The 19,732-nt window shown below is 31.1% G+C and overlaps 1 protein-coding gene and 1 long non-coding RNA gene across 2 annotated transcripts; both read left to right on the top strand.

The window, feature by feature from the left end:
* The first annotated feature begins 10,017 nt into the window (after nt 1-10,017).
* On the top strand, nt 10,018-11,598 carry LOC145062293 (uncharacterized). Its single transcript, XR_013687522.1, has 3 exons — nt 10,018-10,337; nt 10,448-10,541; nt 11,159-11,598. It is a non-coding gene; the product is annotated as an uncharacterized LOC145062293 (long non-coding RNA).
* Nucleotides 11,599-13,371: 1,773 nt separating this feature from the next.
* Nucleotides 13,372-19,404, top strand: LOC145064924 (uncharacterized). The gene is made up of 7 exons (XM_079012291.1): nt 13,372-13,840; nt 15,422-16,072; nt 16,145-16,267; nt 16,377-16,514; nt 17,802-17,915; nt 18,004-18,446; nt 18,550-19,404. Exons 1-7 carry the CDS (start codon nt 13,432-13,434, stop codon nt 19,207-19,209), a joined length of 2,538 nt encoding a protein of 845 aa, XP_078868417.1. The 5' UTR covers nt 13,372-13,431; the 3' UTR covers nt 19,210-19,404.
* Nucleotides 19,405-19,732: the final 328 nt, after the last annotated feature.

Below are 19,732 nucleotides of genomic sequence, written 5' to 3'. Positions count from 1 at the left end.
ATATATATAGGGTTAGGATTAAATATGAATCATAAGTATTGTGTAAATGTATAACCAAATTGTGACCTCTAGATTAAAATGAATGAATGATTATGATCTTTAGGTACATATTATTATCATGGAATAGCAATTACTATATAATTTGACTTAATTAATTAATAGGGCAAATTTGACATTTTATTAAGAGAGAGAAGTTTAATATTCTTTATATTTTAGGCAACTAATTCAAATTAATTAATAAAAGTTGAGATGAAATCTTGGAATATATTGAATATTTTCAAATTGTTAGATTTTCTGGAATACGACTTTTATCAACACGTTCACATTTGTTTTCTTGTTTATTCTTATGAACTTTTATAGTTCTTTTATTCAAAATATATTTTGTAAAATCAACATTCTTAAAGAATACGAATATATATTTTGAAAAACAACGATTTACATCAAATACTAAGAATTCTTATTGCAAATTACAAATATAATAATAGACATTCTTAAAGAATAAATCTTAATTATATTCATTGTCTACTAAATTCTAAATGTTCTTCAAAAAATATGATGTGTCAAGAATGAATTAAAATGAATTTCACAAATCAGAAGTATTCTTAAAGAATAAAACTAAATTGCATATAGTCTCAAAATATGATACAAGTACAATCTTTAAGAATTAAAAAAATAAATAATGATATTTCTGAAAGAATAAAATACATTCTTGAAAAAGGAATAAGAGACGTTCTTGAAAGGAATGTGAAGAAATTCTTGAAGAGTAAAGTGCATTCTAAAAGAATATTAATTATAAAAGAATAATCATCCTAAAATAATATATGCAAAAGATGGTGATGAACATGGGTTGTGTTTTGGCGGTGGTTGTTTGTTGGTCTAAATAGGAGGATGTCGATGGTTGTTTCTTCGATTGATGTCTATTACCGCGTGCATCACCGTCATATCCTTCCATTCACCTGCATAAAAATGTCCCCATCAAGATCTCATTATCGAAAACCACCACCATCAGGCATTGTGAATTCTTTAAGAACTAGAATTCATTCTTTAAGAGTAAAAATAAAATTCTTCTAGAATGTGTTGATTAATAAAAGTATTAATATTTTATTGCACTTCTCGAATTATAGGCTAACATTTGGTTTTTGGAAGAAACAATAAAATCATTTTTAGAATTATATACAGCCATATGAAATAATATTTTGTAAAAAAAAGAGGCATTAATGTAAGATTATTAGCTCACCAACTTCTTTGCACATGAAGAATTCAACCGTTCATCACTTGCACCGTGTCAGTTGATGAAACAAAGGTCATAAAAGATGTAAAATAAATGAACGGAAAAAATTTATAAATGAAAAAAAAAAAAAGCAAACGTGCCAACTTTTTCAAAGAAGAAAATGAAAAAAAAAACACCTAAACTATACAATGAAATGAATTGATTAATATTATGTAAATTGTCTGTAGGTTTCATTCTAATTTGTAAAAGGTAATAAGGGAAAATCGAGTTCTGTAGGTTTCATTCCATAAATATAAGTTTTTAATTTAGGTAATTTAACTAATTAATCAATATGTATTTATTAATATTATGTAAATTGTCTAACTTGCCCTTATATGAATGATTGGTCCAGAATTGATCGTACAATCACACAATACTTATCGTTTATATATGAACCTAACTCTCTCTCTCTCTCTCTTTCTCTCTCTCTCTCTCTCTCTATATATATATATATATATATATATATATATATATATATATATATATATATAATCTCTTTGTAATCCTCTTTTCAATGGGGCTGGATTATTGGGAAACACTTATATATCTAGGTAAGTTTATATATATATATATATATATATATATATATATATATATATATATATATATATATAATCTCTTTGTAATCCTCTTTTTATTATGGTTTTTCATCTTTTAGTTATGGGTGATATTTGTGAAAGGATAGTCAAGAGAGCCAGGGACTTTTAAAACCACTAGTACAGAAGAGGTTTAATAAAGCGGTTTTTTTTTTATTTTATTTCTTGATGCGGTTATTCAACCGCTTCAAAAAATATAGCATCATAAAATAGTGTTGTTTTTTGAGGCGGTTCTACAACTGCCTTAGAAAATGTCCAAAACCGCCTCATAAAAATAGCTTCATAAAATAGACTTATTTTTTGATGTTGTCCAAAACCGCCTTATAAAATATAGCTTCATAAAATAGACTTATTTTTTGATGCTGTTATTGAACAACATTAGAAAATTAACCGCCTTTTAAAACACAATACTAATGGCAACATAAAATATCATCAATCTTTTTTTGAATCATTTGGAACATATTCAGATGAGTTCTCAGCAGACTCCATGGATTTGACAGAGTTTTCGGTTGTCAAATATGCCACTTTGGCTTGATGTTTCTTTCTTGCAAGATGTTCTAGTAAACCATGCTCAGATATGCACTAATTTTCTTGATCAAACACCTCCTCTCTTCATTGCTAGCATCTCTCTTCCCATCATCATTTCCTTCTTTACTTCTGCTTCCTAATTGTAAATATGTTCCACATCCTCTAATATAATCTTCATGTTGAATCACTTTTCTTATATCTATCGATCCTCCTTGAAAAGTCATAGAAATCCCGGTTTAAATAAAAGAAAAACAACACAAAAGATGATTATTTCAACTATACTTGATGAAATCGAAAAAAATCACCAAATTGAATAATGCTCTTTAATTGAATAGTTAATGTGATCAATATTGCGTACCTTCCATAGCCTTTTTTAGGGAAAAATACTATAGTTGGAAGAAGTTGATGCAGAAGGTGTAGGACATACTTGATTGCGTTCATTTTGAGACTGAATCCTGGCGCCCTAAAATCTACTGCTACAAGGATGGACATATTTAAGGTTTTGCACTAAGGAGAAGTTTAGTCGAAGTAAAAGAGATGATGATGAATTCTTAGGAGTAAATTCTGGTTTATGAAGAAGCAGAGGATTTAGTGGTTTCATCAGATTCGAAATAGAGATAACCAGTAACGTTTAGGAATATGAATGGTTGATGAAGCCATAGATTTATGAGGGGTCGGTTAGATTTCAATCACAAAATTTTTCAGTGGGAGGGAAACCTAGGTCGGAGGGATATTAGAATTTTTTTGAAGGCAAGAGGAACTTAGGTTTGGGGGGAGATTAGTATATTTCGACCGCCATAGTGGGAAATCTGCTGAAATGGGTGTTATTTTTTTAGGACTCGATTGTAAAAAAGGGAACTGGGTTATTTATTCGAGCATAAAGCCCGATTTCCTATTCTAAACCGGGTCATTTAACATTTTAGTTAGAGAAAAGCTGGCGCGCAATGAAAATATTAGAAAGCTAAAACGAAAATTTTAGAGGGAAAGAGATGATTTAGGGCGGTTTTAGGTTTTACTGAAGCGATTTGTATGAAATTTGATGGCGGCTATGGAGGGCTTTTAGAAAGCTACAACGAAAATTTTAGAGGAAAAGAGATAAAGATTTAATGATGTTATTTAATTAAAAAGAACATCAAAAAATCCTTATTTAATGATGCTTTTACATGAAGCAGCACTAAAAAATCATAGCGTTTTCATTTGATGCGTTTTTCAAAATATAGCATCAAAAGATAAAGATTTAATGATGCTCGTTTATAAAAACACCATCAAAAAATCCGTATTTAATGATGTTTTTACATGAAGTAGCACTAAATTCTTTTTTGATGCTATTCGTTATTAACCGCCTTAACAAAAGCTTCTGGAAATTTATATGGTGTTTTTTTAAAACGGTTCATGGACTATTTAATGCTCTATACATTTAATAAGACGGTTTTTACCATCAAACGCCTCAAAAATAAAGAATGGTTCACATTATTAAATCACTTATGTAGTAGTGAATATTAGTATACTTCACATTATAAGGTAATATATATATATATATATATATATATATATATATATATATATATATATATATATATATATATATATATATATATATATATATAACCTGTTAGTACAACCCAACAACCCTTGAATTCGTCATATAACTGACATTACAAAATATAACCTATTTTACAAATGAAAGTTTTCTGCTTATGCAAGTCCATTAGCCATGCTTTCATGGATTTATTCCATGATTGTCCTACTCATATTGATGCTTTATTTTCCATTATGTATGTTTTATTTCCTCTTCTGGATGGTTGCAACAAGAGTAGGTAAATGACTCAGTTTATATCAGTTGCTTTTAAACTATAATTAACTTGTATATAATATACGTTTGATGATTGTTTGGAACCAATTATTTTCCAACTTTCAGTAGCACCCATTAAGCTGGCTACTTCACTCCAATTTCCTTTGGCAATAGCTTGACGCAACTCCCTGTTGCAAATGATCTATTTTGTGTCTGGTTCTTCAGTTAAAATTATGCAATTCTCTTCTGATGAATTCTCTTCGATTTGTTTCTGCTTCCTGATTCGATTGAGCTGAATCCACTTTTGAAATTTCATTTAAATGGCTATGTGACCATAACGGTTTTTATATATATGGATGGTGATAAATAAACATTTTACACATACAATTGGTAACTAAATTAAAAGAAACATGTAGGCATGTTTCTTAGATCGATTAATGTAATGTCTCTCCGTAGCATGATAACTTACTTGAAATGCTTTTTCTGGCTATCATTCCAGTAAATATTGCTGTAAAACAGAAGAAAAGGTCCAATAAATTAACATCTGTATATTAACATATAGATATGTATGTACGTATTTTTTGTATGTATATTTATGCAAACGATAACATATATGGTTGCGCCAAAAATGACCTGTTTATAAAGGTATTAGACAAAACTACAAAAATTGTTCATTTTTTCTGCTTTTTAGTTCAAATACGCCCTTTTTGGTTTCATGATCATTTTTGCCTAGTTTGTATGTGGTTTTGGTTGCTCTGAAAATTAAATTGACTATTATATCCTTTTACTTTTATTTTTAATATTTTTAATATTTGTTTTAATAATTTAATAACTAAAAATATAAAAGGGGACCTCTCTCTCTCTCTCTCTCACATTGAATGTATAGTGCAAACCTATCTATTGATTGAGATTAAGAAGGCTGCCTTGTGCTTTCCCGTCCTTGCTTTGAATCGATGGCATAATCTTGCTTTGACTATACCATCGGAGGTCATCCAAAACCCATTCATTTTACATTTTTTATGCTCTACCAATACAATTTGGTTAACGTACTTACAATTTGAGGTCAAATTTGTTTTAATTTTTAGACCCATACACTAGAAAAGCTTTAAGGAAGATTGATGATGGTAAGCGTTTGTTTGTTGAGAGAGAGAGAGAGAGAGAGAGAGAGAGAGAGAGAGAGAGAGAGAGAGAGAGAGACCTTTTTTATATATTTAGTTATAAACTTATTAAAGCAAATACTAAAAATGTACAAATAAAAATAAAAGGGTATAATAGTCATTTTAATTTTCGGAGAGAACAAAAACCAGAAAGACCATGAAACCAAAGAAATCGAGGTTTAACCTCAGAAAAAATGCACATCATAGGGACCATTTTTGCAGTTTTGTCAAAGCATTATATATGTTGAGATTTTCTCACCATAAGACTATAAGAGCCCTTGAGGTGAAAGGAGAGACATCGATATGTATAGAGTTTGTCTAGTCCAACAAATACAATGGACAACAAAAGTTAGGGGTAGCCATTGAATACTAGGTCAACTGTGATGATCTTTTATTGTTAGATAATCTCTATGAACATGCAGCGATAATTATTAGGTTTGATTAGCAGATATATCAAAAGGTACCAGAAGTTGTCTGAGAACTTAGAATGGTTGAATCATACAACGATATCAGTATCTCTCACACTTCTTCGGCCGAATCAAGATCAACAACAATGTCAAGGAGCTATTCCTTAATTGAAGCCAAGATCGAACATTTGACAAGTATATTATATTGTTTCTCCATCTCTAGGTTCAAACCTCTTGGACGAGTAAATTTTGCATCTACAATGCCATACAAATTGTAAGTGTCCATGAGGGAAAACATATGTGTCTTCCAAAGATGGTAATTGTTGTTGCCGGAAAGCTTCACAGAAACAAAATTAAAAACATTAGTATTTGATGCATATAAGTGCTTTAGGTCTTCAGGTATTTGTGCTAAAGCATGTGGACACTACTAGAAAATTCTTATTTACCTACAAAAATTACCTATGGAATAAAATTTGTTGGTAATTACATACGAAATGCCTACGACATAGCCACTAAAATATTTTCCCTAAATCACCTACAAACTACCTACATATTAGTGACTAAAATAATTTCTGTAGGTAATCCGTTGTTAATCACCTACACCATACCTACAAATAATAATACTATAAATTCCAAATTAGTATGATGTAGTTATTTCGTAGGAATTTAGCTACGACATAGCGATGGAAAATTGAAATACCCCAATTTTTTAATCGACTTAAAAGTGTTGTAGGAATTTTGTAGGCAATTAACTACATATAACCTATAGACGTGAAAAACAGTGGAACTTTTTAATTATTCATAGTAAACTATTTTCATTTCTCTTTTTTTTATTAGTATTATTCATTAATTCATTATTATAATGAGAAATAGACATATATATATATATATATATATATATATATATATATATATATATATATATATATATAACTTGGTGAAAACAAAATAATTAATATATAACAATGTTGTGAAAAAATAAAGTGAAAAAAACGACATTCAATCATTTGAAAATGAAAAATAAAAAAAACATATGTATGAAGCAGTAACTAATTACCTATAGATTATCTACAGATTTTTTTTTTTTTTTTTTGTATTTTTCATTTTCCAAGGATCAGATGTCTTTTTTTTAGGCTTCAATTTCTTCACAACATTATTATACATTGATTACTTTGTTTTCTCCAAGTTATACATCATATCAAGATACATAATTCCAAGTACACTGCCGGAACCCATTACTCGTTTCAAGTTTAATCATTTTTGTGTATGTGTATGTATAAAATCGTGCACATGCATGTATTTATGTTTATATGATTTATAACTTGGTGAAAACAATGTAATTAATGTATAAAAATGTTATGAAAAAATGAAGCGAAAAAATGACATTTGATCATTCAAAAACAAAAAACACAAAATCATCTGTAGGTAAGTTGTAGGTAATTACCTATGGATTACCTATAGAATTTGTATTCCGTATGTAACCTGTAGTTAAATACCAACCGATAACCTATGGAATACAAAATCCATAGGTAATCTGTAGGTATTGTCTATGGATTACCTACAAAATTTTTTGTATTGTTCATTTTTGATGGGTTAAATGTCGTTTTTTTTTTTGCTTTATTTTTTACAAAATTATTATACATTGATTAGATTGTTTTCACAAAGTTATACATCATATAAACGTACATACATCCATGTACACAATCAAACCCTGGTACTTATTTCAGGTTTAATCATTTTTATGTATGTGTATGTATACAATGGTGCACATGGATATATGTATATTTATATGATGTATACTTTGGTGAAAACAAAGTAATCAATGTATAAAAATATTGTGAAAAAAATGAAAAAAAAACAACATTTAATCCTTCGAAAAGGAAAAATACAAAAGAAAAAATGTAGGTAATCCGTAGGCAATTACCTACGGAATACAAAATTTTGTAGGTAATTGCGTACGGTTTACCTACGGATGTTCTTGTATTTTTCATTTTCGAAGGGTTAAATGTCGTTTTTTTTCACATTATTTTTTCTACAACATTATTATACATTGTTTAGTTTGTTTTCAAAAAGTTATACATCATATAAACATACATACATCCATGTACACAATCAAACCCTCGTACTCATTTCAAGTTTAATCATTTTCGTGTATGTGTATGTATACAATGGTGCACATGGATGTATGTATGTTTATATGATGTATAATTTGGTGAAAACAATGTAATCAATGTATAAAATGTTGTGAAAAAATGAAGCGAAAAAAACGACATTTAACCCTTCGAAAATGAAAAATACAAAAAAAAATCTATAGGTAATCCATAGGAAATTACCTACGGATTTAGTATTCCGTAGGCAATCTGTAGTTAAATTCCTACAGATTATCTACAGATACAAAATCGGTAGGTAATCCGTAGGTAATTGTTTGCCGCTTACCTACGGATGATTTTGTATTTTTCATTTTCGAAAGGGTTAAATGTCCTTTTTTTTCGCTTTATTTTTTCTACAACATTGTTATACATTGATTAGTTTGTTTTCACAAAGTTATACATCATATAAACATACATATATCCATGTACACAATCAAACCCTGGTACTAATTTCAAGTTTAATCATTTTCGTGTATGTGTATGTATACAATTGTGCACATGGATGTATGTATATTTATATGATGTATAATTTGGTGAAAACAAAGTAATCAATGTATAAAAATGTTGTGAAAAAAATAAAGCGAAAAAAACGACATTTAACCTTTCGAAAATGAAAAATACAAAAAACAATCTGTAGATAATCCGTAGGCAATTACCTACGGATGATTTTTTATTTTTCATTTTCGAAGGGTTAAATGTCGTTTTTTTTCGCTTTATTTTTTCTACAACATTATTAAACATTGATTAGTTTGTTTTCACAAAGTTATACATCATATAAACATACATACATCCATGTACAAAATCAAACCCAGTACTCATTTCATGTTTAATCATTTTTGTGTATGTGCATGTATTCAATGGTGCACATGGATGTATGTATGATTATAGGATATATGATGGCGGCTCACGGCGGCAGCCACCACCTCACCGTGGTGGTGGTGGTGGTTTTCCTTGACTATTCTTTGGCCAAATCACCTAATCAACAACCCAACATAAAAGAAACGTACTCACACACACACACACCAAGCGACACACATACAGCCACCCAGGCGGTAGAAGCCACCACCACATGGTGGTGGCGGTGGGTTTCAAGACAAATAACACACGTATAGTCCCCATGAATGCAACAATCAACATGTACACTCGAATATACAACCATACAACCACCACCTAAGTGGAAAACGTCGCCCAAAAAGACGCAAATAGCGGCTCCATGGCCGCCGACGATAGTGGTGATGTCTCTTACGTCGTATCCACAAAAAATAATGAGAAAGAGAAGAAAAGTGGGTTGCGGGTGGACTTAGGGTAAGTTTTCGGTGGCTTATGACCCACTCACGACGAACACCGCTTCGAACCCCCTCGGCGGTTCTCCAGTTGCCCACAACATCCGACATCCGACAGCAAGGCATGGGGTGGTGGCGCTTCGATGGCGAGGTGGCCGCCTGGCAGCTTGTCTGATCGGAAAGACGAGTAGAAGAGTGGTGACGGCTGGAAGGTCATGAATGCGGCTATCATAAGAGTATGGTTAGGGTTTGCAATCTTCCAAATGAGAAGGAAAAGGGATACGGGATTAATCTTGTGTCTCATTTCAAACTTTTGTCCTTAATTCCAAAATCAACCCCTCCTTACAAAATTTTTCCAGTTTAAATCCAAAATTTAACCTTTAGCCCATGCCCCCAAAAATCCTTTCGTATTAAATCCAAAAATTACCAATCTGCCCCCAACTTTAATAAATCCATACAAATTAAGTCCAACAGTTACCATTTAACCCTCGATAATAAAATGTAGCTTTTAACACCCTAATGTGTGCACACTGTAATTAGTACGACTTAGGGTTAAAATACATTACATAAAAAATACGTCTCGGGTTGTAGGGTTTATTATTTATTTTTAAAAACGGATTGTTACAGTATGTTTAATAATAATAATAATAATAATAATAATAATAATAATAATAATAATAATAATAATAATAACAAACTTTTAAAATAATCAAAATTTTAATTATTTTTCGATTCCATCATATATCCGTAGGTAATTTCAAACTAAATACCTACGGATCCAAAAAAATCAAACGTCACGCTTCATCCAAATATAAGCTGCTTTTGATTTTTTCAGTTGCCTCCAACCAAGTTTCATTTATCCCCATTTGACCTCATTTCCCCTTGGTAGAATCCAATTTGCAGGCGTTAAATCGGAAAAAAAAAATAATATGAAAATCCATCAAAGAAAACCGGGAATGAGAGCTCTTCCATAAATCGATCACCAGGTGCGTGCTTCTCACCCCCTTCCCCTTCAAGTTCGATTTGCTGGAGTAGGTAAAGGGAAAAACGATAACGGTTCATGTCTCTCTCGTCGGTTCCTCCCACACCACCACCTCCAGCGCCACCCTCATCCATCATTAGCCTCCCCTTTTCCACCCGCGTCTTCCTCCCCGGTAAGTTTATCTTCTCCAGAAATCAATATGTATTTTGATGTCCTGATGTACACCCTTTGTAATTATAATTGTCCTATTCACCTTCTAATAGCCCTAAAATTAATGTTTAGGGATATGGTGTTAATCGATTCAGAGTCGGCTCCTTCTCCTCCGACGTCGTCTGCTTCTCCAGAGTACCTCCGACACTCCTCGTCATTTGCGAAGGTTAGTACCTCACGAATCAGTCCTCGGCATATTCGTTGGTAGTTCTGTACTTTTCTTCCCCTGTTAACTGTTAAGATATGTTTGATTTGTGGTCAATGTGTCGATTAGTCAAAATTGTTTGTCTCAAGGTTCGATTTATACATATTTCAATGCGATTGAAACATTTTTTTTTCAGTTTTTTAAACCTTGGTTGTGTGTTGTTCAACCTTAATGGGTGTTTACTGTCAACAACAAGAGTTGGGTGTTTGTTTATGTTTTAACTATTTATTTAGTTCAAAACAATGTTATTAGACAAAGTGTTAAGATGTTAAGCTATTGTTGGCAATTTTAGTTCTCCTTCTATGTTAAATGTTAGGAACTTATGCTGATAAATTGTGTTCACTCTTTTAAAAATGTGAAGTTGTCAAAGCTATTAAGCTATTTTCTATTTTAAGCATGTTAATTGTAAAAGATTCAATTTCATCACGGAACATAAACGATCACTAGGCATATCTTGTTAGCTTCATTTGCTTTTAAACTATCATATGCTTGTATAATGATGCCAACACATCATGTATGTATGTATATTTTTCTATTTGGTGTTAGCAGTGTAATAAATTATTTATTTCATGTTGCAGAATCCAAAAAATCAAATTTATCAAAAATAATTTGAAGTGTCTGCAAAGGTATATATTCAATTATGTTTCACTTATATTTTTAGTTAATTTAAAAAACCATGTTTTATGTTTTCACCAATTTATGCAACTAACATCCTTAATAAAACAATGATTCACCTTTTTACCAATATATGTATGGGTTATTCTTGTTGTGTCGATTGTGGTGCGGAAGCACTCAATTTGATTTGCAGTTGCATGAAAGACAATCTGAAATGGATGTGCGACAAACACAATTACAAGAAAATGGCGGCCATTTTGAGACATTTGAACAAACCACTTTATAATCCGATAAATAGTTCTTAGCGTTATGTTTTTGTTAAACATTTGTAATGTATTTGACAATTTTCCTTATAATGAGTGTTATTTTTTGTGGTTGAATAAGAATATAAATTTAGGTCTAATGTATTGAGCTTTTCTTGTATTTTGGGCAAAAAAATATGGATTTTAGTACAATTATTTCAATTTTTTTTAATAAAATCCTTTTAGTGACAGATTTTTGATAGATAAATATGTCGCAGCAAATTGGAAAAGTCGTATGCAATCTGTAGTAAAATATTTCGTAGGCAATCTGTAGAAAATGATTCCGTAGGGAATCAATAGGTAACAATTCTGTAGGTAATCTGTAGATGATAATTATGTAGGTAATCTGTAGTAAAAATGGATATGTAGGTAAGCCGTAGGTAAATGTAGCTGTAGGTAATTTGTAGGTAAGTTACCATCAGAAATTTCCGTAGGCAGTCTGTAAGAAATTCCGTAGGCAGTCCGTCACAACCAATTACCAACGAGCTATATTCCTACAGAGGTGTTTCTGTAGCCAATCCGTAGGTAATCTGTTTTACCTACAGGTTTATATTGTATTCGATACTTTCATTGTTTAGTCTCCACTTTATCTTTTTACACTCACGTTGTGTTTGTCAGAAGATATTCCTACACAGATAAGAGCATTAAAGATGAATAAAGTACCAAATTTTTTTCTTAAACCGCAACTATCGATCCTACTCCTAGTATCTTTTTTTAATAATTACTTTATTCTAATGAATCTTGTCAATACTAGGATTGGGCTGGTGGGGGTTATGTCAGTGGCGTGGAAAAAGTGTGCATATGTATGTCATTTGGGTCCTCTCATATTTCCGGTTATCATTTTTATCCTTCCACTTAGTGGTGGATTCAGGATTAAAGCAAAGGTATATCGCCGACAAAAAAAATCGCGTAGAACACAATAAAAAAAATCCGAAAAAAAATACACTAGTAATATTTTTTTGAGGTGTATCCGTAACTAATCTGTAGGTATAATTTACCCATGAGCATTTATGCTACAGGCTTTTTTCCGTAGAAGTTATGTAGGTATCGCATTATACCACCGAATACGGATTGTGTTGTAGGTATTGACCTTGTTTTTTCTAGTGGTGTCTGGTAGTGCTAGTTAGTTTTCAACGTTAGTATAATTGAATGTTAATCCAATTTCACTAATGATCTGAATTGGTTACTAAATAGCTAGTTTATAGGGCATATTGGTCGCTCGAAGTTTCATTTACTTTGTCACTTAAGAGAAACTTTAGATGAAATTGGTTTTCTATATGGCATATGTGGTGGTCATGAGTAATTGTTGATAGTTAAATATTAATCGGTTTTGATGAGGCATGTATTATTAATAATGTTATTATTAATATTATAGTTTTTTTTTTTAATTTTTTTATTATTATTTTTTTTTAGATTTAAAATTGAATACTCGAAGTTTTTCAAGTTCGAATTATTTAAAGACCTCTCAGTGTTGGAATATCGGTAGCAAAAAGAAAGAGTAATAAGTGAGTAAAGATAAAGCGGAGAGCACGCAATGCATGCATGCAAGTACTATGGAATATATCAAACGGATCTTGGTGTTATGAAATGACATGTGATGTCCCTCAATTCCTTTACACTTTTAGTTGTTCTCTATCTTGGTGTGTTAGGTATAATATTAGTGCTGAATAGCGATTAGTTTCCAGGATTAGTTAAATATAGAGTGGTGTACACGGGCTAAACTTTGTACTCTGTCTCCAATTCCCTGCTGGCTTTATTCTTTTCAATAAATACTGCCATTAAAAAAAATAAACAAATCGTATAGATTAGTAACGCCCCTAATCTGTGTGGGAATATGTTTCGCTAAAAGAAAGTAAATGGACAAAAGATAAAGCCGATATACTAGTTGATGCACGCATCGAATATAATATTTAACCCTGCCTTATATATAAACCATGAAGAAGCTCATCAACATGCAATTAACCCACACATATCTCTTCTCCATGCGAATGGCACTCCCATCAAACCCATCATCTTCTTCTTCTGATGCCTCCTCATTATACCCAGATCCATTTCATGCAAATGTTTCTAACTTTGTTTCTGTGAAGCTTTCCAGTGAACCAAACTACCGTCTATGGGAGAAGCAGATAGGGTGCCTCCTGAAGAGTTACAATCTGCTTGGCATTGTATGTGAACCAATTACCCCAGACCTCATTACCAGATTTGACGGACTTGTCAAGGGTTGGATTTTTGGTTCGATTAGTGAAGAACTACTTGACAATGTTGTCGAACTTGAATCAGCTAAAGCAGTTTGGGACAAACTACAATCTATCTACTGTCCGGCTATAATGATTCCTCAAACAGGTATTCTCTTGTTATTCCAAACTCAATAATGCAACATTCTAACAATCAACACTGCTTAATATGCACATAAAGTTTGATACGCATGATAGCCTACTTCACATGCGTAGACTATTAAAATTACAATTTCCACATCATGAACAATTCGATGCGCATATAGGGTTTTAATTTCACTTGCTTCATCGTTTATAAACACACTGCTATTACATAAAGCTTCTAGAACTTCCAGACTGAGTAAAACAATTGCATAATATTCATAAGTTGGATTGTGTAATGCATGTAATGCACGTATTTTACTTGATTTATTAGTCCCTAGGCATAGTACTTCCTATAATTAACTTTGCTGTGTGAGTTTAAACGAAATTTGACTTTACGACCACAATGAATGCCTTTTTTGTCGAAAATAAGTAGTGATCCTCTAAAGTAAAAACAATTAATATAGCCACCGTAACTTTGGTGGCTGGTTTATGTATAAAACTATAAATAGAGGCTCCAACAATAGTGGCTGCAGGTTTATGTAATCACAAAAATCCCAAGTAATATAAACTTTTGAAAAAAAAAAAATTGCAAGTGAAACTGCGTAACTGTAAGGTAGCCTTTGTTTTTTTTGTCTTTTGGGTTGGGAATGAATATGACAAACCAACATACAAATAGTGTAGCAGGTGCCTCATTTTTAAACATACATATGGCTCTTTATCTTCGGTGTAAAGATAGTAACTAATAGTAACTATTAATAGTAATATTTAAATCATTATCCCTATTAATTGTTTTGGTTTTTTTATCCTTTTATTTCCATCCTCAAACCTTTTTAACCTATACTAATTGTTTTTACTTTAGTTTACTTTTAATGCTATAGGTTTAGTATGTAAGCCATGCATTGTTTTGTTTTTTAATAAATCGATAACTCTATATAATATTTAGACCATATTAATTAGATCAATAAGACGAAAATAAATATATAGTTTGAGCTTGCAGTATTATCAGTTAGCATTTAATAAAGTATAATGATAATATATAATTTTAATTTGAGGGCAATCAAATAAGTATGAATTTGTTATTCTTAAAGGTAAAATAGTAAGTAATTTAGATTTATCAGTGTATTTTTATCTAAAAGATAAACAATATTTATACCGGCAATAATTTATCCACATAAATATCATTATTCATTCATTCACAACATACTTTAACAATACAACATCCAAAACCAAAGTGTTTTCGATTTTACCCATGAGTTTAAGAGGTTTGTCTGTAGGTCTTATGTGGAAAAAATATATGTTACCCCTAAACTTTTTTTTTTTTTTTTTTTGACCACTGGTCCTAATGTAACACAAATTAGAGTGTTAGATAAATGCTTAGATTGAGTATTAATTTGAGGGTTATTTTTCTTTGTAAGATTAGAGGGAAAGTGTTCTTCTTTTCTATTTCCGGATAGAAGAACCATTCAATCCAACAACATAGTCATTTAATTGAGATTTAAAAACTGCACCCATATTCATTTCAAACCAAAATAAAAAGGAAACCGGAAATAAAAGACAGATAAACTTTCAACCGATAGAGTAAGAGAAGAAATAGATATTGTTTCAGCAGAGACAACGACTGAAGATAGAGATGTGATTCCAACAGAAGCTGAAGGGTCAAGAATAAAAACAGAATTGATCAAGGGCAAAGTAGCAAATTATAAAAAAGAGATAACGGATGGTTTTAATTGCGATTCAGCTGGAAGAAAAGCTATGACTGTATCAAAAACAGAACGCAACAGGGAGTTGTGTAAAGCTATTGAGGAATGGAGATGGGATCATCTAGAATCCATGATAAAAAAAGACAAGAATTTGATTATAGAGCCAATCAACAGCGATGGCAACACTGTACTTCATATAATGGTTGAGATCGGTTTCAATTATTTTGTCAATGAGATGTTATCATTAATCAAAGATGCAAAATTATTACCTGAAATGAAAAATCATGATGGTAGCACAGCCCTTCACATTGCTGCATTGGTTGGCAATAAACGTGCAGTAGAGCTCTTGATTAAGAAAAACAAAGATTTGTTGGCAACAGAAGACAATAAGCATGAAACACCTTTGCATAAAGCTTTTGAAAATATGCATCTTTCTATCATTGAATACTTGTTGAAAGCAGCCAATGATGATGGAAAAACCAAGAAAACGTCTACCCCTTTAGATATAAGAAAAGGCGTCAACCTTCTTGTTAATGTTGTTTCTGCAAAGAAGTATGGTGAGTAGCCGAAATATATCACATAAATACAATGATCATAAGACTTGCTGATTTAAACATACATGCCTGCAGATTTAGCAAAGGAGTTAATCAAAAAGTATCCTGAATTTGCTGTGAAAGAAGATGAAGTACTGATGGCAATAGCTAAGACTTTTCCGAGTGGGCTAGACTATTCGGAAACACTTATATATCCAAGTAAGTTTGTGATATCAAGGAGATATGTAGATAGTTTAATTTGTTACTCATTTTTAAGTTTCCCTTTCCTCCTAAGGATGCATGATTAAATATGGTTTTTCTCTTTCAGGTCCAGAGTATTACTATAATAGGATAGTCATGAGAGCTAAGTGCGTGTTTTCTATATTAGAAGTTTTGTGCAGAATCATATGGGATACGCCTAACAATACAAGTATTTTGCAACACATAGCGTCGCTCATAAGAACCAGTGAGTTTTAGATCAACGCTTATATATATATATATATATATATATATATATATATATATATATATATATATATATATTCCTGTTCTTGTGAAGAATCATTTTAAAGTAAGGACTTGTGAGGATACCTAAAAAACATTGAAAAAAAAAATCTAAAAAAATACAAATCATAAAATAAAGCATAAATCTATATCCTCGAGAAAAAAATTTGGAATTTTTTTTTATCACTAAAACTGATCCATGATTCAATTTTAATTATAATTTTTAATTATTATGATCCATGAATCAATTTTAATGATCCTATTTTTTTTTTTCATTTTTTTTCTCCGGACATAGATTTATGCTCGATTTTATGATTTATGTTTTTTTTAGATTTTCTTTCAATTTTTTAAGTTATTCTCATTTTAAAATGAGTCATCTCTCTCTCTCTCTCTCTCTCTCTCTCTCTCTCTCTCTATATATATATATATATATATATATATATATATATATAGGGCTTAAGGAATATGTGGTTGTTATGCATCTAATATTAGATATAAAACTATCAAAAACTACATAGTTTTAACAAAATGCAATCAAATCTCTCTATCATCTTCTTGTATTCTCTATTAAACTAGATGATAGGCTTTGTACATACGTTTTTAGAGTTTTAAATATTTAATTTTGCAACACAATCCATGTATAAGAATACATTATCAACTACATATAAATCTTGATATTCAAATTTAATATAGAAAACTATAGTGAAAGATTGAAATTGTTCATTAAAAACCTAATAAACTTCTTCCCATAACACATCAAAAAGAACCATGCAAGTATACATATTGTCATTGTGAAAATTATGAAGCGTACTAGAGGTCTAATATAAAAAACACATTCGAAATACATACATGTTAGGGATAAATTATGAAATCAGAAATAATATAAGCTCAAAAGCTATAAGAAGAAGGTAACAATGAAAAAAATTATGTTTTTTTAATTAAAATGAAGTCAATTTTGATGATTTTATACCTAATATTACATACATAACAGCCACATATTAAGTTTTCCCATATATATATTATTAATTATGAGCTAAAAATAGTTCTTAGGGGTTGTTAACATTTTTTTATTTTTATTTGATCTATGTTATATATATATATATATATATATATATATATATATATATATATATATATATATATATATATATATATATATATATATATAAACAGCTCGAGAATGAATTATATATTTGAACTAGAAAGTATATCGATAGTATTTCTCTAATAAAAATTTGTGCTCTTGCAGTTCCATTAGGGGTGCTATCATGGATCATAAACTTCATTCTCCTCCTCATAAGGATGGTTTATTTACCATTCTTTATGTTCTATTTTTCCTTGTGGAAGGTTTCAAAAACACTAAGTAAGAGGATATGAAGTTGATTGAGATATATATTATTTAGGACATAAATTTGATATATTTTGCATAATTATTTTTTAACTTGCCGCAGTTGCACCCATTGAGAATATCGAGAAGAAAAACAAGGAACCCGAAGAAGCAAAAGAAGTTCTAAAATTGGTATGTAATGAAATAGACAAGAAGAAGTTAGAGTTCCCTGATGCTCATTCTCGCTATTACACCAAACCAATTCTGGAAGCCGCACGTCAAAACGCTTATCAGGTTGTTGATGAGATTTTAAAGAGATCCCCTAAAGCATTTATGTATAAAGATAAAAGAGGGTATGACATCATACAGTTATCCGTCATACACCGTTCAGAAAAGATCTTCGAGTTGATCTATTACCTTGGGAATGCTAGGAATATCTATAAAATGATGGAAGATTCTTCTAAGAACAATATGTTGCACTTGGTTGGAAGATTAGCTCCTTGGCAAAGACTAAAGCTGCGCACTGGTGCAGCGTTACAACTACAAAGAGAGCTTCAATGGCGTGAGGTACGTTATCCTTAAATAATGAATTCTAGCTAGCTAGGGAATTATTGTCTTTGTTCTTAATTTAGTGGTATATATAATTAAATTAGTTGAATTAATTCCATAGGAAGTTAAGAGGATGGTATCTCCGGCATACCATACTAAAGAAAACATTTTTAATGAGACACCGGATATGGTATTCACAAACGAACACAAAAACTTGGTGTTGGAAGGAGAAGCGTGGATGAAAACCGTAGCAGAATCATGCAGCATTACTGCAGCGCTGATTACCACAATTGTATTTGCGGCAGCAATTACAGTACCAGGTGGAAACCATCAAGATAATGGCTTCCCCATGTTTGCAGGACAGATTCCCTTCACGATCTTTGCTATATCTATTGCAATCTCACTATTTGCATCGAGTACAGCATTACTAATGTTCCAATCCATCCTCACTAGCCGTTTTTCAGAGCACGATTTTCTAGTCAGTTTGCCAAGACGATTGATTATTGGTCTTTGCACCTTAATGATATCAACAACTGCTATGATGGTGGCCTTCAGCGTAACCTTGTTGCTTGTCTTTTGTCATGGAAAACGTTGGATGCTTGCTCCAATATGTGCATTAGCTTTCCTCCCCATTGCATCTTTTATCACTGTTCAAATCCCCCTGATGGCAGATCTATTTCAGTCGACATATGGGCAGATCGAGTATATCTTTGAAAAGTATAACTTCGAAAACGGCATTAGATTTAATCTGAATGACATCCGCCTATTTTTTAGCAAGTGATAATAAGTGCACATCTAGGAATCACTTATTTTACTACATTTTCTACAAAGATATGTTGGGTAAAACAATCATAATTTGTTTCCTATGTCATTGTGAGAACAAGAACTACATTCGAGTTAATTTGATATAATTAAAGTATTGTCACATATTGAGTTTCCTATGTTATTCTGAGAACACGTATCTTCACCTCTTGAATTTGTTGTAATGACTATTTTTTTTTCATGTGCTAATGTGCTTCTATATACAAAGGATACTTGAGTATTCATGTGTGAACATTTTTTCTTCCATTCAGTATATGTCTAGTTAAACCATTACATTTTACATTCAATATATATCTAATTTAGAATAGATATATATACAAAGGATACTTGAGTATTCATGTGTGAACATTTTTTCTTCCATCCGGTATATGTCTAGTTAAACCATTACATTTTACATTCAATATATATCTAATTTAGACTAGACTAGGAGTTGCACGAGAAAGCTAGGGGTTGCACGAGAAAGCTAGGGATTGCACAGGAAT

This window comes from Lactuca serriola, chromosome 7, assembly GCF_051521515.1.
Source record: "Lactuca serriola cultivar US96UC23 chromosome 7, Lser_US96UC23_V15, whole genome shotgun sequence".
In the NCBI taxonomy this organism is placed as follows: Eukaryota; Viridiplantae; Streptophyta; class Magnoliopsida; order Asterales; family Asteraceae; genus Lactuca; species Lactuca serriola.
The sequence above is the reverse complement of the archived record's forward strand: the minus strand, read 5'-3'. Positions and strand labels throughout refer to the sequence as shown.